The sequence below is a fragment of the Doryrhamphus excisus genome, chromosome 4 (genome assembly GCF_030265055.1).
Source record: "Doryrhamphus excisus isolate RoL2022-K1 chromosome 4, RoL_Dexc_1.0, whole genome shotgun sequence".
Lineage (NCBI taxonomy): Eukaryota > Metazoa > Chordata > Actinopteri > Syngnathiformes > Syngnathidae > Doryrhamphus > Doryrhamphus excisus.
The window spans coordinates 16,463,389-16,486,171 of NC_080469.1; the positions used below are offsets into that span (position 1 = coordinate 16,463,389).

At 40.6% G+C, this 22,783-nt stretch overlaps 3 protein-coding genes across 6 annotated transcripts; all 3 read left to right on the forward strand.

Moving 5' to 3' along the window:
• Positions 1-149: 149 nt before the first annotated feature.
• nmrk1 (nicotinamide riboside kinase 1) lies at positions 150-3,845 on the forward strand. 2 transcript variants are annotated; one of them, XM_058070847.1, is made up of 8 exons: positions 150-352; positions 564-654; positions 1,492-1,540; positions 1,664-1,832; positions 2,315-2,386; positions 2,459-2,565; positions 2,631-2,714; positions 3,344-3,844. In XM_058070847.1, the coding sequence occupies exons 1-8, from the start codon at positions 324-326 to the stop codon at positions 3,361-3,363; spliced, it is 621 nt and encodes a 206-aa protein (XP_057926830.1). In that variant the 5' UTR covers positions 150-323; the 3' UTR covers positions 3,364-3,844. The 2 variants fall into 2 exon arrangements, with proteins under 2 accessions (XP_057926830.1, XP_057926831.1); XM_058070848.1 differs by lacking the exon at positions 150-352 and having other exon boundaries at positions 566-654; positions 1,492-1,550; positions 3,344-3,845.
• A 218-nt stretch (positions 3,846-4,063) lies between these two features.
• Positions 4,064-9,557, forward strand: LOC131128187 (gamma-glutamyl hydrolase). Of its 2 annotated transcripts, none has more exons than XM_058070801.1 (9): positions 4,064-4,256; positions 4,980-5,094; positions 5,176-5,226; positions 5,296-5,380; positions 5,484-5,622; positions 6,793-6,899; positions 7,172-7,265; positions 7,361-7,498; positions 7,648-9,557. In XM_058070801.1, the coding sequence occupies exons 1-9, from the start codon at positions 4,148-4,150 to the stop codon at positions 7,764-7,766; spliced, it is 957 nt and encodes a 318-aa protein (XP_057926784.1). In that variant the 5' UTR covers positions 4,064-4,147; the 3' UTR covers positions 7,767-9,557. The 2 variants fall into 2 exon arrangements, with proteins under 2 accessions (XP_057926784.1, XP_057926785.1); XM_058070802.1 differs by having other exon boundaries at positions 6,796-6,899.
• Positions 9,558-10,408: 851 nt separating this feature from the next.
• Positions 10,409-22,498, forward strand: rnf122 (ring finger protein 122). 2 transcript variants are annotated; one of them, XM_058071800.1, is made up of 6 exons: positions 10,409-10,818; positions 16,016-16,172; positions 19,864-19,909; positions 20,006-20,047; positions 20,165-20,244; positions 20,832-22,498. In XM_058071800.1, exons 1-6 carry the CDS (start codon positions 10,794-10,796, stop codon positions 20,944-20,946), a joined length of 465 nt encoding a protein of 154 aa, XP_057927783.1. In that variant the 5' UTR covers positions 10,409-10,793; the 3' UTR covers positions 20,947-22,498. The 2 variants fall into 2 exon arrangements, with proteins under 2 accessions (XP_057927783.1, XP_057927782.1); XM_058071799.1 differs by having other exon boundaries at positions 10,410-10,818; positions 20,162-20,244.
• The last annotated feature ends 285 nt before the right edge of the window (positions 22,499-22,783 follow it).

The window sequence follows — 22,783 nt, forward strand, 5'->3', positions numbered from 1 at the left end:
TTTTGCACATATAGTATTTAGGTCTAATATAAATGTATATTATATAGCTAAAAACCATAAAAGACGTGATGAAAAATTTATTAGTATTACTCCATATAGTTGCACAGAGGCTGTCTTAATGTGACGTCACATCCAAGTAAGCCAATCAGGAGAGTCGAAAGACGGAAGTGTATGACTGTGTGCCGATGTCAATGGACTTCACACTGCATACCTTAGTCCTGAGCTCTTGCAGTGTATACATGCGTGCAAAATATAGTACTTTATGTAGCACTTTAGCACAGCGGGCTAATGTTTGACGCCCCGAGCGAACTTTCTTAGACGAGATGAAGACACTAATTGTGGGAGTGGGTGGGTAAGTAGGAATGTGTCGACGTCTGTGTGAGTGCTAGTTTTCCTGTATATATTTATTGGTGATGGAAGAAATAGGCATGCCAACGTTTCTATTTGAAAGTGTTGGTGTTAGTGAAGGAAAAGCAGCATATGACAAGCATGTGATTGAATGCATACCAACTAAACAAGGGTGTTGACTTTTTTTGCATTAGTTGTGTGCTTTTCTCCTTCAGGATGACCAATGGAGGAAAATCCACTCTTTCCAAAAGTCTAAAGGAGAAGATCCCCAACAGCTGCATCATTGCACAGGATTCATTCTTTAAGGCAGGGGTCTCGAACTCAATTTACTTGGGGGCCACTGGAGCTTGGGTCTGGGTGAGACTGGGCCACATCAGGTTTTCAAAAAAAAAACACAAAAAAAACGCATTTATTAAAAAAAAAAAAAATGTAAAAAACTTCGCTTTGGTTCCAATTTTCTTCAAGAAAAGCTCTGATAAAACATTCCACTGTTCTCAAATATCTTACTTTTTATTTTTCTACACAAAATAAGCTGAAAAATAAATAAACAAAACAAGAATAAAGAAAATCAATCAATCAGTAATAAATAAATATAATAATAATAATAAAACGGCAAATAATAAAAACTTAAGAAACCACATATAGTTTGGTGGGTAGACAAATTATTTTTTTTAGATTAAAATTAACAAAGCACAACTATAGTCACATTTATACTCTTTTTATTTACAACATATTGCGCAACTGCAGGGTCTTGAGACACATGCTAACTCGCAAACTAGAGAGCTAGTGACCTAAACGGTAGCCTTCAAGTTATTTCCTTTAAACTTAAATAGCCAAAAACTTACCACTTCCACACGGCTAGGGAGGATAACTATTAACAGTTATTTAACCATTAACATGAACATTAATCAAACGTAATAATTTTTTCTGGGTACATGATACCATACAGCATCCATATCAAACTTGAGCGAGCCGCACTAACATTAAACTTTCATATCAAGGCGGGGGCCTCAAACTAGTGTCATGTGGGCCACATTTGGCCCGCGGGCCGTGTGTTTGAGACCCCTGCTTTAAGGTAAGATGCTTTTCTTCCTCAATCAACATGTGTTACAATGAAAGCGTGCTCATAGTGCCTTTCTCCAGGATGATTCGGTGGTACCAGTGGACAGTAACGGCTTCAAGCAGTATGACAGTAAGAATATGTGTGTTCAACAATGCGCTTGATGAAAGCACATCAGATACCTACAGTGTATGATGATATCTCAGTAACGCCCAACGCAAAATAATCAGACTATGTTCTTGTAATGTCATCCAGCACTTGACGCCCTCCACATGGACATCATGATGAGCGAGGTTGACGCCTGGCAAAGAGATCCCGAGACCGTCGTTAAGAAAGTAGATCCGGCTCCAGAGAAGACGATACCATTGTCACAAGACGATGTGTTTGTGCTGATAGTGGAAGGCTTCCTCATATTCAATCACAGGTAAGCAAGGACACCAATCATGACTGTACTGCTGCATTGATTGTGTACAGTGATTATAGAAAGTGAACACACCAACTTGTGAAAATCGATACAATAAACACAAACATTTTAATTATTGTTTAGCGTCTTTGAGGACCAATTGCCTGTTTTTTCTCTTTTTTTACATTTAAATGTAAAAATGTAACACCTTTTTGCATCTTGTAATAGATAACCTAATTTTAATGACTAAATAAAACTTCTGTATTTGTTGCTGTACTGCAGTGCTTCTTAAATAGTGAGGTGGTGCCCCCTGGAGGGACGTGGTGTACTGTCAGGTGGTACATGAGAGGCTGAGAGGACTTTTAATATTAGTGCAGATCTGACAGCCTGTATGAATTTGTCATATTCAGCATGCAATTTGACTCCATGCTTCATTGCTTTCCATTATCGTCGTGTGTACTCACGTTTGATATACTATATAATAAATATAATTTTGTTTGCAGAGCATTGAATGAGCTCATGGATAAAAGGTACTTCCTGGAAATACCTTATGACACCTGCAAGGAGAGACGAAGGTGAGACTCAGTCCTTTTTTCATCCGTTATTTGATGTAACTTTTCACATTTAAACATTCACTGCTTGCACAGTTTGAGGGTGTACAAACCGCCTGATCCTCCAGGCTACTTTGATGGACACGTGTGGCCCATGTACCTGAAGAACCGCCAGGAGATTGAGGGCACGGCCACGGGAATTGGTATTTATCCTTGAAACATGTTCTTATCTATTTGTGTGGCATCTTAACACCTGTTTGTGTGGCAGTGTTTCTGGATGGACTCAAGTCAAAGGAGGATCTGCTAGCCACTGTTTATCAGGATGTTTGTGTGGAAATGAAGAGGCTCAAATGTAAGCTCCCGCTAGATTTCATGGTTGTTCCATTCATTCATTCATTTTATACCGCTTATCCTCACGAGGGTACCCCATGATGCCCCTATCACCTGGACTGGTCACCAGCCAATCATAGGGCACATATAGACAAACAAGCACACTCACATTAATACCTGTGGACAATTTGGAGTCGCCAATTAACCTAGCATGTTTTCGGAATGTGGGAGGAAACCGCAGTACCCAGAGAAAAAACACGCATGCACGGGGAGAACATGCAAACTCCACACAGAGATGGCCGAGGGTGGGATTGAACTCAGGTCTCTTAGCTAACCACTCGACAACCGTGCAGCCCCTCTGCAGTGATTACAGTTGTCAACAAAGAATGACAGGAGTGTAATGGTTACTACAAGGGCATTATTTAATGTCTACATGTCTCTAATAATGGTAAAGATTATATTTAGAAAGTCACAAACCTTCAACATTTTTCTATGCTCAAACTATGAAAATGTTCCATTTATTAATATTGAATCCTACTTCCCAGAATTTCACTTATGGCATTCAGGTGTGGAACCAATTAATCATGCTAAACAAGTGATGAAGTATACATTTTTGCACATGATCCAGTCATTGTTTGATTTTCCTTACAGATTCAGACTGTAAACTGTAAACGGTGAAGTGGAAGACCTCCGATCCCATGGAGTCAGTTGCTTGGACTTAATAATGTGCACCTAAACGGACCAAACTAACTTGCCATAATGTGTTTTTAGATAGCGGTGACTGTGAAGATTGAATGTGTGACACTTTGTTTTTAGCTAACCTGAGTTCTCATTTTGTTGTTTGCCACATCATGTCTTTGTTTTAGCCAATATGTCTATTATAGCCATATACAGAAATTGTCAGAAAATGAACAGTCAGAAAATGTAATTAAACCCATGATTAAATAATGTTGAAATAAAGTTGTATGTTTGTGTGGGAGACATGTCATACTATTATGAGAATAAAAATAAATTATATTAGGAAAAAAGCAGTAAAATGATTGTACTATTGTAAAGTTATTAACAAAGTCCCAATATTACGTTGAAAAAGGTGGTATCACCGGGCCATACGGAAAAGAAACAACAACTGATTGTGAAAATCAATCAAAATGTGATTTACCAGTTAGAAACACATAAAGGATGTAGCCCCTCTGAATCATATGAATAATAAACAATGATTGATCGTACTCCTTGTTTATTGTATTACCTTGTGTAACTGATGTTATTATTTCACCCCCGAAAGTCTAGTCATGATTAATTCAACGTAGAGAAAAGAATATTTAATTGAAAAAGTAGCTGTGAGCATGTGACTTGTCACGTGTGCAAGTCTCACTTCCGTGTTTCCACAGATTCAAAGTTTAACAGACTCGTTGACTCTCTCTAAAAGGACTTTTGTTCTTTTGTCCTGTGACAAAAATGAGATCGGGCTTCTTTATGTGTGTACTTTTTGTCTGTGGATGTTGTCCTCACCTGACGAAGCAGACTCCGCTCAAGAACAACATTGTCAATGACAGACCTGTTATTGGTACGTAAAGCTGCGCTCAATCGGCAATATTTCAGATCGAGCACATGGCACTATTTTTTCCCAGACGCTGTAAACGCAACACGGAGTAGATGAACAAATGTTTTCTGTTTGTGAAAATATATTTTTTTGTGTTTGTCTGTTTGACTTCCTGTTCTTTGCCAGCCCTATAAAGTTTGCCTAGCAACAAGTGACCAAGCAAACAATCTGGGGCAGTTTTTAAATGTAAAAAAAAAAAGAATTGCTCAAAAGTGTCAAAATAATAAAATACTTAGAAAAACATAAAAGTAAAACAATCTAATTGAAATAAAAGTGTAATAAATAATACAAATTGCTTAAATGTAAAAACACAAAACTTCAAAAGTGTCAAACATTATTAAATAATTAAAAAATAAAAATTACATTAATGTAAAAAATCTGATTGAAATAAAAGTATACAAAATAATAGAAATAAATACAAATATAATGACTTAAATAAAAGTCACAACTTCATTATTTATTATTATTATTATTATTATTATTGACCTACATTGGATTGGAGGTTTTCCAATCTTTCCAATCAATCTTCCTCATACTGAATACTTCAATAGGAAAGTGTCTCAAGACTTCTGACTCATACTTTAAAAATATACATGTGGCACTTTGTATAAAAATAACATAAAATATAATAAAAACAAAATGAAGTGGTGGATAACATAATTTTGCTGCCTCTCTTGTGTCCTGCAGGTATTTTGACTCAGATAGTTTCAGATGCTGCGATGAAACCATACGGTAGCACCTACATACCCGCTTCCTATGTCAAGTACATTGAGTCTGCGGGAAGCAGAGTCATGCCCATCAAGTCAGTTTTCAGCCATTAAAATAAGATTTAAGAATGTTTTAACCACTACTAACTCAATGTTTTTGTTTAACCGTCACACAGATTGACTCTTCCTACTACAAAGTATGAAAGCATCTTCAGGAGGATCAATGGGTATAAGAACCAACAGACTGTGTTATAGTTTACATACATTCTCTACATTAATTGGCATTGTTGTTCCAGCCTCCTTCTCATCGGTGGAGCCTCTGATTTGGAAACATCTGACTTTGCAAGGGTGTCAAAGATATTTTATCAGCTTGCTATGAAGGTTTGTGCTGTGGAGCTTTTAAAGTGACTATATACGGAACTAGACAAACCATGAGAGCAAACATTGCAGATCAAATAAATCAGGACATGTGTGTGTGTTTCAGGCCAATGACGCTGGAGACTTCTTCCCAATATGGGGTACATGCTTGGGAATGCAGCTGCTTACTGTCCTGGTCGCCGGGCAAAATCTTCTGACTACAGCCACAGCTGAGAATGTGGCCTTGCCTCTCAACTTGACAGCAGGTTGTCATTCTATTGTGTTATTATGCTCATTTAATAACGCATTATGCGACGTAGATAGGGTGGATACTGTACAGGATGTGTTTATGGGTCGCTGTGCTGTATTCTACCACTTGGGGGCAGCAGAGAAAATAATGAGTCACAGTTCTTATACTGTAACAAATATGTCCACTCATTAGGTAGACATGCACAGATGAACTAATAAATAAATACTATAAAGTTTATACATATGTAATAATGTATATAAATAATAAATATGATAACTGAATAGTGGGCGGCACGGCGGTCAAGTGGTGAGCGCAGAGACCTCACAGCTAGGAGACCAGGGTTCAATTCCACCCTCGGCCATCTCTGTGTGGAGTTTGCATGTTCTCCCCGTGCATGTGTGGGTTTTCTCCGGGTACTACGGTTTCCTCCCACATTCCAAAAACATGCTAGGTTAATTGGCGACTAAAAATTGTATGAGGTATGAATGTGAGTGTGAATGGTTGTTTGTCTATATGTGCCCTGTGATTGGCTGGTGACCAGTCCAGGGTGTACCCCGCCTCTCGCCCGAAGACAGCTGGGATAGGCTCCAGCACCCTTGCGACCCTCGTGAGGAAAAGCGGTAGAAAATGAATGAATGAATAACTAGTCACAATAGTTTTGAAAATGCGACTAGTTTATGGTTTATATTTAGATTATTTTTAAAACGTTACATTTTAAATAGATTTTATATATAAGTTTGTACTTGCATGAACATGTATAAATGTATAATAACAAATGTTAATAATGCAATAGCTTCTTTAATTACTGTTTGTGTACCATTTGCAGCATTTCTTGCTTTTCAACTGTATTAAAGAGCAGCATTTATTTTCCAATTTAGGAAAGTAAATATAATACAAACCGGACCCATCAGGATAGTAAGGGATTTCAGACCTTTCACAATGTACATGCAAAACTAAAATACTAATGATGTCTTTCTAAATTAGTTTGCATGGACGTACTCTCAACCTACATCAGTTTATACAATATGTGAAACTCCTGATGGGTCCGGTACGTAATCATAATATTAGAAAGACAGCTCTGAGTCTAACTGTCAATATGCTGCAACTCTTGAATTAGACCTCATTGGACTGTGTAGGGCTGTTAAATGAATTGTCGGAATAATTGAGCTTGAATTTTCCCTCACAGCAGCCTACTCCAGTAGGATGTTTGAGGGCTTCCCTGATGAGCTAATGAAGGCCCTGCAAAGAGAACCTCTCACTGGTAATTTTCACCACTATGGACTCACAGTGAAGGTAGGCTCCACTGTGACACAGTAACTGCACATTCAACTTTTGTTGATTTGAGAAATCCTCTGATTGTATATAACTCTGGGAAAAACTGTTGATTTTGTTAATACTTGGGTTGTTTATATTGTTTATTTTTCTATATTGTGTATTTTGTACTGCTCAACTGACTCTGTACTCTTGCTGCTGTGCAATACAAATTTCCCCACTGAGGGACGAATAAAGGCATATCTTAATCTTAATCTGATTAATCTCCTTGTGATTAACACGTCGTCCTGCAGGCCTTCAAGCAAAATGAGAAGCTGCAAGGATTCTTCACCGTAATGTCTACAAACATTGGTGAAAATGGAGTTCCCTTTCTCTCAACTATTGAAGGTTAGCAAAAATGTACTTTTCATCTCAATTACCAGTGTATGGTACGGACAAAAAATTGTTGAGACACAGGTACTGTAAATTTATTGCAATGGCAGGCAAGCGATACCCCTTCTACGGGGTCCAGTGGCACCCGGAGGTGAATCGTTTTCAGTGGGACAGCACACGGAACTTTCCACACTTGCCTCACGCCGTCCATCTGTCGTCGCTCCTGGCAGAGTTTTTCGTCAATGAAGGTTGTCATTCACTAGCTAACTGCTAATGAGGCGATGAGTGCTGCAACTTACAGTTACATGTAGCACAAACTATATATAACATTGGTTACGTTAATCAAACCGCAAGTCTCTTATTTCTGCTTTTTTCTTCTTCTTCTTCTTCTTCTCAGGGAGGAAAAGTTTGCATGATTTTGATGACTCTAAAGAGGAGCCCTTTGCACTGATTTACAACTACACGCCCGTTTTTGCTGGAAACTTCAGCGGCTATGAGCAAATCTATTTCTTCTAAAGTGCTGTCTTGCAACTGTTGTGATAAGGACAAGGGTGACATTTCACAAGGCGGACGAGTCACACAAGGTCACCAAGATGTCTTTTGGCAGATGTTATGCTCCGTTAGGCTAAGGGAGTCTGTTTTATGGGTAAAATCAAACCCAGCAATGTTACAATGTATTCCCCGTCAAAGCATTATTGTTTCATGCTATCGAATGATGTAAAAATAATAATAATAATACTCATTTTTGATTGACTACTATTGTCGGAAAAGTATTCATTTCACAGTAGGTTTATTATTGGAGTCGTAGTTTGCAGTGGTGTAGAACAGCACATTCATTCATTCCTTCATTCATTTTCTATCGCTTATCCTCACAAGGGTCGCGGGGGTGCTGGAGCCTATCCCAGCTGTCTTCAGGCGAGAGGCGGGGAACACCCCGGACTGGTCGCCAGCCAATCACAGGGCACATATAGACAAACAACCATTCACACTCACATTCATACCTATGGACAATTTGGAGTCGCCAATTAACCTAGCATGTTTTTGGAATGTGGGAGGAAGCCGGAGTACCCGGAGAAAACCCACGCATGCACGGGGAGAACATGCAAACTCCACACAGAGATGGTTGAGTGTGGAATTGAACCCTGGTCTCTTAGCTTAGAACAGTACAGTATCTTAAATATCAGCATAAAAAGGTGATATCAGTTGATATTGATATCAGATTTTTTTTTCCCGAACATGAAAAACGATATTTTTTAAAATGCTGTATACAACACATAGTATATGTTCATTCCACCACAGGAGATATGTCATGTTACACATATCGGTATTGGCTGATATCGGTCGGACGATATCGGTTTTCGGCCAAAAAAAACCCAACATATAGTAATAAAAGTGTTTATTGGTAGTAGTAATAGTATTATTATTATTGTACCAAATTGGTATCATGCACATTGTTATACAGTCATCCCTCCTTTATCGCTGTTAATTGGTTCCAACCCTACTGCGATAAGTGAACTTCTACAAATTAGGAGTCAATATTAATGAGCGGAATATTATTATATTTAGAGCTCTGTAGACATGAGAATTATTCTTTGTTTACACTACATTGCGCAACACTGCAGGGACATACGGGATTGCCGCCACTCATAGCACATAGCAAGCCACCTGGCTAACTAGTTAGCCTCCTATTTATTTGTGCTAAACTTAAAGTGTTTCAAACAGAATGGACAAAGTAAGAAGCCACAAACATACCACTTCCACACATAAAGGGAGGAGAACTTTTTTTCACTCATGTCGGACATGCTGATATAAGATAACATAATCTAAGGTAATGCCTCATCAATGTTACATTACTGAGGCCTAGAGAACAGAAAACTACATATAACTTGTCTTTCGGTGTTTTTTGTACAAATAATAGTTCATAGTCAATCACAAAACAGCGATCAATTATTAATTCATTAATTTTTGAAAAAGACATGATGTAATAGGGATAAAAGGGATGACCGTAATAGCATTGATGATAATAACTATGCCATTGTCACATTTTGTTTTTTATGTCATTATTATTGTATCTCTTCTTTCCTGTGTTTGCCTTTTTTGTTTTTCAAAGCCTGTCATATTGATGTGCAACCCTTTCACCTTGTGGTACCACCATAATTTTTCCCCCCCTGGTTTCCTGGTTTTATTTATCTTTTGCCGGTCATTTTTTATTTCCGCTTATTGAGCACTTTTGCCTGTGTTTGATTACCTGGTGTAGTGAATAAAATGATCTTCTATGCATCCACTACTTTCTACTGTCTCTGCATCTTGGGGTGACAAAAAAATTTAAATAAATAAAACCATCTCTGTGTGGAGTTTGCATGTTCTCCCCGTGCATGCGTGGGTTTTCTCCGGGTACTCCGGTTTCCTCCCACATTCCAAAAACATGCTAGGTTAATTGGTGACTCCAAATTGTCCATAGGTATGAATGTGAGTGTGAATGGTTGTTTGTCTATATGTGCCCTGTGATTGGCTGGCCACCAGTCCAGGGTGTACCCCGCCTCTCGCCCAAAGACAGCTGGGATAGGCTCCAGCACCCCCGCGACCCTCGTGAGAAAAAAGCGGTAGAAAATGAATGAATGAATGAATAAAACTTTAAAAAAGCAAAATTAATCAAGTAAAAAAAAAAACTTAAAACTATATTAGGAAAGCAGGAAGTGAACAAATGTAACAGTTACTGATTGTAAAAGTACCAGATGGAGGGGTAGGATTTAATAAGCTTTGCTTCTTCTACTTTTGGACATGTGGAACTGTGAACTGATTATGTGATGCATTCAATTGTAATCTGAAATCGGATGCATATTCAAATGAAATAAAACCATTACCATTACCATTACTCAATTGTGTCAAACACAATACAATCATATAATGATTTTTTTTTTTTGGGGGGGGGGTACAGAATGGGTAGAAAGGTTCACGGGGGTTACCGTCCAGGACACCCACCCCCCCCCCCCCCCCCCGCGCTTTTTTTTTCTTACTTTAACTATTTTTTTTTAACTCTGTGGAGGGAGGAGGACCTGCCCCTGGCTACTCATCGATACGATACGTCTGTGGTATCGGGAACAATAGTTCAATTTTAGTCAGGATTATCCTGTAAAGAGAAGGTGAGTGGACGATCACGGATGTCGGGAAACCCTCTGCCTCCAGTCAGCCGATGTGCACATTGGTCCCCACCCACGTCACGATGATGTGCGTGTGTGGGTGGGTGCTGTAAAGGCGGTGATCTACTTTGTCTTCTCTCCCACAGATGCTGCTGGGCTCGCCTCGCTGTGATGACGAAAAACACAAGCAGGGCAGCAGAAGCGTGGATGAAGCCGAGGATGCAATGTGGATCATGTGTTTGTCGTCTTCATCTGCTACGTTCGGTGATGACCTCATCTTGACTGTCTAGTTTAGCGTCCCCCCACCCCACCCCCGGCCACTTTCTTGAGGTCAACCACCAGCTTGTTTGCAAACAAGACTCGGATCCTGCAAGGAAGACTTCCCCCCACCCTTGATGCATTGATGCAACCGTTTCAGTGGTGCAACGGTAAGCAACCCTTTTCACTGCGCCTACATTCATTATCTCCAGCATGATTTTAATGCATGAAAAACACATGCAAGGCAGCATCCTTATTGCATGGGACAACTCCTCCATTGTCTATTTTACTAGATGCTAATGTCAAACAAAGTCAAACCCCCCTGTTACAGTGTTGGTAATGGTGATAAATGATGATGGATTACAGCTAGTTTCCCTCTTTTTGGGCTGCAGCTATCTCCTTGCTCATGCTACTGTTGCTGTTTTGGACAAGAACAATTACTCCCTTTGTGCTGCTCAACTCCCCTCCTGTTTGGAGGAGAAATAGTGCAAAGTATCAAAGAATGACATTCTGCAGGGAGGGGAAAATAGAGTCAGAAATGTTGTTATATTATGGATCATCACTGGTGGGTTTATATATGAAAAATGATCCGAATTTCATTCATTCATTCATTTTCTACCGCTTTTCCTCACAAGGGTCGCGGGTCCAAATTTCATAAATTGTAAAAAAGCTAAAATAGTAATTTCCTATAAAAGTTCAGAACTGAAGTAAAATGTTATTTTGCTAGATAGCCTTTTAGACAAAGAGTTATTCCTGTTCTTGTTCCTGCTCATCCTTGTGGACTTGTTGCTAGGCAGAATTCAAAGGGCTTCATTATAACAGCCCGCCCTGCCAATGAAAATGTCTTAAAAATAAGTGAGTCAAATACTTTGTGACGTCCTAGAGAACTTTACTAATCAACTAGCTGGAGAGCTGTTGGATCAACAGAATTGTTCCTATTCTTGAAAACCTGTGAAAAAAGGCCCACAGAGGTCAACTTTATTTCATTAATTCATTCATTTTCTACCGCTTATCCTCACAAGGGTCGTGGGGGGTGCTGGAGCCTATCCCAGCTGTCTTTGGGTGAGAGGCGGGGTACACCCTGGACTGGTCGCCAGCCAATCACAGGGCACATTCCCAGTACCCGGAGAAAACCCACACAAACACGGGGAGAACATGCAAACTCCACACAGAGATGGCCGAGGGTGGAATTGAACCCTGGTCTCCTAGCTGTGAGGTCTGCGCACTAACCACTCGATCGTCAACTTTATTTATGCAGCATCAATTTGCTACAGAAATGATGTCAAAGAGATGAGGAAAGACACCATCATAGAAGGAATCTAAACAAAAATAAAGCTATCATTTATTTTATGATTGAAGCACTGCTCTGTATTAACTGCAAAATACTATACACATATGTATTATATTCATTCATTCATTCATTCATTTTCTACCGCTTATCCTCACGAGGGTCACGGGTGTGCTGGAGCCTATCCCAGCTGTCTTCTGGGACTGGTTGCCAGCCAATCACAGGGCACATATAGACAAACAACCATTTACACTCACATTCATACCTATGGACAATTTGGAGTCGCCAATTAACCTAGCATGTTTTTGGAATGTGGGAGGAAACCGGAGTACCTGGAGAAAACCCACGCATGCACGGGGAGAACATGCAAACTCCACACAGAGATGGCCGAGGATAGAATTCAACTCAGGTCTCGTAGCTCCAAGTGTTTTGCTGACAGTCGTGGTTGGTGTTAGCATCATCATCAGGTGCTACATGACTCCTGCCGAGCTGCGGTTCATTGAGGAGAGCATGAATTCCAACATGTACTATGACATTGTGTAGCAGAATGTGTGTTACCAGCTGCAGAGCTGCACTGTCATGTTAATGACAACACATATGATGTTGTCATGTTATCCTGTCATGGTTTGGCCTCAATCAACTTTTTTTTAAATATAAAAACATAGCAGCTGCAGCAGGCTTGAATGATCCCCCTCCTTTTCTTCCTCCTCCTTCTTCTGTCTCATGTGAACTGTTGAATATTTGATGCAAAGTTCTGTCTTTAGAGCAAGCAGTACCAGCAGATTTGTGCGTAAATAGGACAAAACCCCACCAGAAGCTGTCAAAGACGCTATCAAATCACAGAGGGGCTTTCCTAACGTACTATGTCCAGCAGGCAAAATTATATTAAATTGTTTTTATTTTTGGCAACATGTCTTCAGTATGCCAATATATAGGTCAGTGGTCCTGCAACAACATAATAGCACATACAGTACATAGCTGTCTGTGTTCAGTGCATACAAAGGTGGAGGAGGAGGATGTGTGCACTCATGCATTTGGACATTCGTAGGATAGGATGAACATGCAGTACACTTGAATGCAAATGACCTAGATTTGCTCAGTGTGTGTGTGTGTGTGTGTGTGTGTGTGCAGGAGTTTCGCAGGTGTCCTCAGCTAGTGCTACTTCCCTGCCTCCACATCGTCTACTGAAAAACCAGATAAATACTGTGTATATTTGCCGTGAAGTCATTTTGACAACAGAACTTGACCGCCAAGCCGTTGATGAGTTCTGATTAATAGAGCATCAGTGTTCATTCACACAGAGTGGAACAGAGAGGCGTCCGTTATTGATCATCTCTGGCTTCAATTTTAAACTGCAAGGTGGGAGACAAATGTCGCATAGAAATGTCAACGTGTTACTTTTTTGGCGGGGGGGATTCTGCGATCGATGGAAAAAGTAAGCCCAGAGAAAACAATAACTGTTATGGAGAAATAAGATTGGTAAAGGTCGCCATCCGGACATCCATCACCATATATTCTTTGCTAGTTTTAAAATGAGTCATCTGTCTGTGAAATTATGTCTTCCTCTTACCTTTATGTGTCAAATGGGGTACCCCACAAGTCCCTTGTCAGTCCACTTTTGTTCTTCACAAATTTTAGAATCGCTGTGTAGTGTGAACTTAATCATCTATCTTTATGTCTCACACAAAGGCTCCCTTCAAGGTACACTATTGTTCTCCATATACTATTGTAAAAAAAACAGACACACCATAAATGACATATAATAACCACATTTTGACTACCGATGTTGTGTCAAGATTGTATGCATGCAGTAAACACGGACCTACGTTACCACTCTTTGAGTTCATAAGTCAGTTTGTAAGTCAGGGGTCTCCAACCAGTAGCTCAGTAGCTACTAGTAGATCCTAACCACTTTTCAACTAGCTCTCCAAAGGGTTTATTTATTTATTATTAAGTAGAAAGTGGCGTTCGGCAGTTGTCCGGAGGTCCTCGGGAACACTTGGGAGTATAACCAATCACAGCGGAGTTAGCGGGCCATGGGTGGGATAAATTAAAACAGACCGCTTTGGAAATCCAAGGAATTACAGCTGGAGCTGCACTATAGGAGCTCACAACTCAATAAAAAAGGGCCGCCTTGTGGTTTAGTTTTCAGGAAAATATATTTGTAAGGGTGCTTCTTTTGGGAAATGTTCACCCTTTTGTGTGCAACAGTCTTAACTTCCTGTCTGAAATGGAGTACCCCAGGGTTCCCTTCTAGGTTAATTATCATTTTCCGTGTACGGTACGTGAATAATCTCTATGAGATATACGTATGATATATCATAGATATATATCTCTATGATATACACAAACATCTATCCATACAGCCATCCATTCAGTCATACAATAAATGTATTGATCCATACAGTAAATAGCCTTTGCATTTAAATGATATGGACTAAACCATGCAGACCTTTAAATGCACACACAAAAGGTCCGTTCTATGACCAAGTGTGTAATTATTGCTGATGCAGATATAGCAAGCAGATTACTTTTGTTGCACATCACAATGCCCCCGTTTGTTATTCTGTCGTCAGCAGCCTCCTGCAGCTCTCTCTTCCTGTAACCTTGGCGATAACAAGGATGATGATGTCTTACGGTGGTCAAACCCGCAGGAGTTGTGCATCAAAGTATGATGAGACAAAGAAGGGTGCCTTTAATGGAAGCACCATCTGTTTGCTGTGGAGTTGTTGACTTCAGCTCAAAACTTGAAAACAATGGACTGTTGTGCTCTCAGAGGGAGTTTAGTGTGGGGTGAAGTGTACACAATGATAAGTTTAATTAAAAAAAAAAAAAAAAACACTTCATTCACCCAATTTGGTGCTGTAGTTCTAGTCATATGACAGTCAAGTAACTGGGAGTGTAAATCATTTACAGTGACGTGCAGCAACAACTGCAGTCATGCAGCATGTGGAGGAATTTTTGCCCATTCATCTTTGCAGAATTGTTGTAATTCAGCCACATTGGAGGATTTTCCAGCCTTTGTAAGGTCATGCCACAGCATCACAGTCGGATTCAGATCAGGACTTTGACTAGGCCACTCCCAAGTCTTTGTTTTTATTTTTCTTCAGCCATTCAGAGGTGGACCTGCTGGTGTGTTTTGGGTCATTGTCTTGCTGGAGAACCCGAGTTTGCTTCAGCTTGAGGTCCCTGACAGACATTTTCCTTCAGGATTTTTGGTTCCATTTATCACATTTAGCAGCAAAACAGACCCAGACTATCACACTACCACCACCATATTTTACTGTTGGTATGATTTTTTTCTGAAATGCGGTGTTACTTTTACGCAATGGGACACACATTTTCCAAAAAGTTTAACTTTTGTCTTATCAGACCACAGAGTATTTTGTTCAAGATGTTTTCTGGCAAACTTGAGAAGAGCCTTAATGTTATTTTTCTTCAGCAGTGGTTTTCATTTTGGAACTGTCATGCTCTCTTGACCACATTCATCCTCTACCGCTTATCCTCACGAGGGTCGCGGGGCCTATCCCAGCTGTCTTCAAACAGTGGGGTACACCCTGGACTGGTCAGCCAATCACAGCCAATCACAGGGCACATATTGACAAACAACCATTCACACTCAAATTCATACCTATGGACAATTAACCTAGCATGTGTTTGGAATGTGGGAGGAAGCCGGAGTTCCTGGGGAAAACCCATGAGAACATGCAAACTCCACACACACAGGGATGGCCGAGGGTGGAATTGAACTCGGGTCTCCTAGCTGGGAGGTCTGCGCACTAACCACTCATCCGCCGTGCAGCCCCTCTTTGACCACATAGTTTTATTAACAAATATGTTGGACAACAGCAACAGAACCAATGTTGTAGTAGCGGCAAGGAGCAAACTGCTCATCCAGCATGAATAGAGCTGATGAGTTCATTGTAAACAATAGTACAGCAAGTAGAATGCATATGGAGTGTCACAACAACAGAAGAGTAGTGCATCCGACATTTTAAAGCGCATGCAGAGGGAGATGGTAGTGTAGGTATGCACCGAATGAAACGTTTGAAGTGGTTGTCTCTTGTCTCTTCTCACAGGCTGCTTCTGTGGTCTGACTCAGGACTATTCCAACAAGTCGTGCACCATGCCGCCCATCACCTTCCAAGACCTGCCTCTAAACATCTACATGGTCATATTTGGAACGGGCATCTTTGTTTTCATCCTCAGCCTCATCTTCTGCTGCTACTTCATCAGGTGAGGACACATGATGGGATTTAAAACGCTGAACTCCCAAATGAACTGCAGGGAACGTTTTTGTTTGAAAGGCAGGATGTGAGGCAACGGGAAGTGTTTGCCGCAATGTCAGTGTTTGTAGCAGGAGAGTGGGAGTACAACAATTGGGGAACACCTGCAGTTTGGTCTAACAAACCTCAAGGCTGCTGTACATATTAGATAAGTTTGCTATTTAAGAGTAAGCCCTTTCTCTTCAACTGCTGGTCAATTGTGTGTGTCGATCCTCCTTTTACCCCCACCCCCCCAAAAAAAGCCTTTTTTGTTGAGCGCATTTAATCATGACTCATAGGCAGTGACTCACTTCCTGTGTCCACATTAACATGCTGAAGGTAGTGCAGGGTAGGAGTGCGACTGAAGCTTCATTTATGGAGCTTGATTCATCTGATGAATGTGCAGAGATGAATGCCACTCTTTGTCGGGGAGGGGGTGCTTTCCTGTTATCCCCTCCCTGCCTGCCCCACTCCTACAGGCTCCTTCCCAATCAAGCATATCCTGCATGGTTTGTGGTGGGAGACCCAAAGACAAAAAGAAGTCAAAAGAAGCCTTTATGTATTTCTCTGTAGAATCCCCCCTTCCTTTTAACGTTTGACATACATTGAAGCACACAGGATCATCTCAGCCTCACATTCAAGCACCAAGTGAGGGTACCTACACCAGAAATTTAAATTAATGATGGGCATTTAAGTAAATATCCATGACGACAGGCAGCGAACATTGAATCCAAGTGGGTCATGTTCTGTGTCTCCTTATGGAGGCGGCGGATCGGAGGCGGTAATGGCGGTATTCCCAGAACTCATCGGTAGACATCAGTGGGGAATGACTTCCGCACGGCTTCCAAGAGATTTTAGACTATCGTCCGCCATCCCAAGAGGGGGAAGCAGTACACTGTCAACACCGTATATACGTATTTGCCCAACCAGTCCAGATCTGTTTTTGGACTTGGTGAAGGAATTCATCCATGTTCCTTGAGGAATCCTGTGGGGAGTATTCCAGGAGTATGGGGTACTGGACTAATTCAGGTGGTTTGGTCTCCTTATGAGAGAGCTTGGTCTGCATTACCAGTAATAAGCTTGACTTGTTTGCAGTGAGTGTTGGACTTCGCCAGGGCTGCCCTTTGTCATCCCTTCTGTTCATTACATTTATGGACAGAATTTTTATCATCCAGGGCGTTGAGGGGCTCCGGTTTGGTGGCTGCAGGATTGGGTTTCTGCTTTTTGCAGATGATGTAGTGCTACTGGCTTCATCGGGCCATGACCTTAAACTCACTGACTCAGCTGGTATGAGAATCAGCTCGTCCAAATCCGCTGAGTCCATGGTTTTTGCTCGGAAAAGGGTGGAGTGCCATCTTCAGGTTGGTGAGGAGATCCTGAGTTCAAGTACCCCTTGTTGACTCAAGGTCAACAAGAGTGATTTGGACTACCGTCACCTAAGGTCATGAGCTTTGGGTAGTGACAGAAAGGACAAGTATGGTGGCTGGGCTCTCCCTTAGAGATAAGGTGAGAAGCACTGTCATCTGGGAGAGTCTTGGAGTAGAACCGCTGCTCTTCCGCATTGAAAAAGGGTGCCAGAGGAGGTGGCTTGAGCATTTGGTCAGGATGCCTTCAGGACGCCTCCCTGGGGAGGTGTTCAGGTCACATCCGACTGGTAACTATGTTCATTTATCCTCTCATTTTCTACCGCTTATCCTCATGAGGGTCGCGGGGGTGCTGGAGCCTATTCCAAACCCTGGACTGGTGGCCAGCCAATCACAGGGCACATATAAACAAACAACCATTCACACTCACATTCATACCTATGGACAATTTGGAGTCGCCAATTAACCTAGCATGTTTTTGGAATGTGGGAGGAAACCGGAGTACTCAGACAAAACCCACACATGCACAGGGAGAACGTGCGAACTCCACACAGGCCAAAGGTGGAATTGAACTCGGGTCTCCTTGCTGTGAGGCCTGAGCACTAACCACTTTTCCGCCATGCAGCCCATATTATATATTAACATTATTAATCGAAATGCCGGTTAGAATAAAAACTGTTTAATATTGATGAGCTTTAGTGTTTTGTTTTTTTTTTACGTGATTCGCCGCGTACAATGTTTCACACAATAAGAGCTGGTCAATGGAGACCCAAGTTTAAATTCTTGCACACAATAGCTGAAGAAACGTCCATCATTCTCCCCCTTTAACCCACTTCTCGGGTTTCCCTCTGAATGGGAAACCTGCACCCATGTGAAAGCTGCATCCTCACATTGTTCCTCGTGAAGGTTTTTGCTCGCAGCAATTAGCGCAAACAATAAACCAAATGTCATAAACAACTCAATAATTGTTATTTCCCTTCTTGAAACGGTCACTCAGCGAGATGTGACTTTGGGTTGGTATTCAATCCAATGAGGCCTGACAATCCCAGACGGTGACAGACTAGGGTGTGTGTGTGTGTGTTTAGTTGTGTAAAAATAACTGCTTAAACAGACACAGCTCGCGCTGTGATAAGCATGTCGACATTGTTGCCTTTGTGGGCGCTGAAGGGATTCCAAATAGAGGGACGAATCATTGGTTGTATTTGTCATCATTGGAAAAAATGGGCATGACTCTTCATTACACTGGTTCACACATTTTTGGATAAAAGTGGCTAAATCTGGTTTATTTTGATGGGATGAACTGAAAATCAATTGATAACCGTGCATTGATCACCATCACTACTTTTGTTCCGGAAGTATTTTGCTTGTAGACCAGTGAGTGATCAGAGAGCATTGGACCCTTGAACAACCTTGGTTTCAGCAGGCTGTCCGAAAATAAGACAGAATTTTCCCTATAAAACAGAAAAAGACGCTCGTCTTACATTTGCAGAGATTCAAACATGCAAATCAACGGGTGTCATCAAACGACTTCTCCACAAAGGGAGCTGCAGCTTTTCTTACAGTCACTCACACACCTAAAACAACAATTGTTGCTGATTTGAAGATAATGGTGATCAATGAAGCAGAGTCATAAAACAACTGTTGAGCAGCTAAGAAATATGATATGCAGTCATCCCTCGCTACATCTAGGTTCAAATACTGCTGCCTCACTCTATCACGTTTTTTTCATTAATAAATGATCGCTGTTTTGTGGCTATCTATGGTCCATTATTAGTCAATAAATATTGAAATACTAGTTATATGTAGTATTCTGGCCATTAGACGGCAGTAATGACACAAAGCATTGATGAAACATGACATTAGATCATGATAGAGTGAAACCAAGTTCTCCTATTCCGTGTGGAAGTGGTACATTTTTGGCTTCTTTTTTTTGTCTTTCTTTCCTACTTTGTTCAAAACACTTTCTTAGGTTTACAATAAATAAAATGGAGGCTAACTCGTTAGCTTGCTAGCATGCTGTACATGCATCGCTGCAGTGATCCCATAGCCTGTGCTTTATCAATGTGATGTAAACAATGAATAAAAGGCTAATAATATGGCTATAGGGGTGTTATTTTGTGTCTACAGGACTCTAACAGTGGTAAATAAAAATGCTTTCAATGCTCTAACTCCAAATATATTCAATTTATTAACATTGAATCCTACTTTTGTGAAATTCAGTAAACCACGGTTGGGTCTGGGTCGACATATTTTTGACTTTACCAATATTTAGTAATGTGTTTGTCAATTGTTCCTTAGCAAACTCCGACACCAAGCCCAGAGTGAGCGGTTTGGATACAAAGAGGTAGGCCTGAAGAACAACACATCAACACATCCAAATACTGTATCGTCTACATTTACTGACATTTCAGTGCAATTTTTCCTCTGTGTGTCTCTGCAGGTGGTTTTAAAAGGAGATCCCAAAAGGTTGAATCTGCATGGGGTAAGAATGTGCATGTACATTTCCCTGCCTGTGCTTTATTGCCACGTGGGAACACTTCTTTGCAAAACAATGTAAATGTCAAAAGGCTGAGCGTGCTGTCTGTCACTCACACAGCAGACGTGCGCCGTGTGTTTGGAGGACTTTAAAGTGAAAGACGAGCTGGGAGTGTTGCCATGCCAACACGCTTTCCATCGAAAGTGAGTACATGACAAGGGCAGGTTGTGTTTCAAATCACACTTGTCGTTTTCCTTATACAAGCATGTTCCATCAAGGGTAAATAATGGCCCGTCAAACAAACAAGGCTCTCTTTGCATATTCCTCGACTCAGGTGACCTCCATTGTTGTGCCACGGCTATTAAAAACTCATCAAACAGCTTCCTTTATTATTTTGGCAAGGTCGTTTAGTTTGGGTCAATTTCAGTTCCGCTGCAAATGATTAAAAATAGCCCCTTTGTCTCCTTATGCTGGGGGACGTTTCCAGCAAGTATCATTTTTTTGGGCTTCTCTAAGACATGTATTGACTCTGGCCACAAGATAGAGTACAGGATACACTTACACCAGCATTATAAGATCCAACAAAATCACCATTTGAGGGATTTTCATGTAACATCCAATGTACTGTTATTGTGTAATGTTTATTTTTGTGGTTGACATGAGTATACCTGAAATATAAACATAATGTGCGATGAGAAGAGACACCACACACGCACTCAAACAAGCATCACATGTGTTTACTGACCGATGTCCGAGTGACTGATGTCCGCCCATGTGTCCGCCCCTGCAGGTGTCTTGTCAAGTGGCTGGAGGTTCGATGCGTCTGCCCCATGTGCAATAAACCCATCGCCGGCCCCCCTGAGCAGCACCACAGCATCGGTACCCTGCTGGATGAACTGGTGTAACCTAGCAACCGCATCCCACCTTGGCTGTAGTGATGGTAGCCACCGGCAGGATGGAAGGACCAGTGTTTGGCTGCTACGAGGACACCATAAGAGCACTTTGGGGCTGGCTAACCACCCAGAAAAAGACTCTGCCGAGGGATGCTGTTGCCTAGCAACCCAACCCTGAGATGGCAACACGGCGGCACCTTCTTGATAATCTTCAACCACCCACACGTCCCTGCTCCACCAGTTTTCTTTCCACATCTCCCTATCCACATATCTTCAGTTCCTTCCAGTGAGGTCAACAGCTTTTTTTTTCTTTCTTTACAGCCAGAAGTGTTCTATTGACTCCCGTGAGAAAGTTGAGGCATTTACACGAGTGTACATCCATGTTATTTGAAGAAGATGAGAGCAAAGCACTGTAGCAAGGACATGGCAAATTTTATCAAATGTGGATAATATTTTCCGAAAGGTCATTTGACTTCAGCTACAAATCACACACATACACACTAATTCATAGTGTTTTTAATCAATGCCCATTTCGTAACCCTTTATAGTGCAAGGCACCATATTTGCTAAGTCAAACAGGCATCACTATTAACCTTGTGATCTTTCCCAATCAATCGGCAAATAAAGGTAATGATAATACATCTATAAAATAATAAAAATAAATAATTACATCGTCACATACATATTTTTAAAAATATATGCACAGAAAATTCTATTAAATCAACAAATAATATATGATCATTTCATAAATATTAAATATAATTCTAAAGATTATGAACTGATATCATAATTGCATTTTTTAAACTGTTACTTGAGTAACTACAATAATTGTATATATGGTTGAAAATGCCATATAAAGGGTTAATACCACTAGTGTTGTACATTTACTGTCCCCCCATATGTTTTTATTGTGTTAACGCACACCCACCGACCACAACATCACCTGCAAAATCTAATGAGATCCAATTCAAGAGCTAATCAGAAATTATAATAATATAATAATAGATAATAATGCTTTAATTTAACAATATACTTATTATTGTGCTGGTCTTGTGCTGGTAGCAGCCAGTGGTGTAGAACTGCACTGTGTCACATGTCGCTAAATATTAAAATATTAGTAATAGCTGCGAGTATGATGCAGTACAGCTGTAATTTCACACACCACTGCATACTACAACTACAATAATACATACAACTGCCTTATTATCCAGGCTAGGTTTTTGCAGCTTTTTTGGATCTCGTTAGATTGTGCCTGTGCACCCAGAAATACCCCACTGCAAGAGTTGTGCTGTTCCATGTTGAAGTATTTTGAAGATTAATGCACTTTGTGTTCATATAAAAGACCATATCAGCTCGCTGGGATGACGTGGCTGCAGAGTCTGCAGTATTTTGTGACATTAATGTTGGTGCTTCTATACATTCTGTACATTCCACTGCTGTTTTTTAACTAAAGAAGCAAAACACTGCCTGACCTGAGCACAAATCTCACAAAAGCACATTGATAATAATATTAAGAAAAACACGCCAAACAAGTTCCACATTTTTGTAAACTAACTGATGTAAATAAACGGAATCAACAATAAGTCTACTTGTCTTGTTTGTTGACGTCTTCATCTGCAGTGTACATGTGGCGCCACCCTCAGGTTACATCTGGTACAAAAATTATTTAGTATTATCCAAATCGCTTCTGTTTTGTGCGAGCTTATTTATATTTTGTTTTACATGATCTGTAATATATTCCAATGAAGATTCTGGGTTGCAATTTTGAATTTATGAATATTTTTATTTACGTATAAACCCTGCTCAAGCACCCAGTAATAATAATACTATTTTTGATAATAATAATATT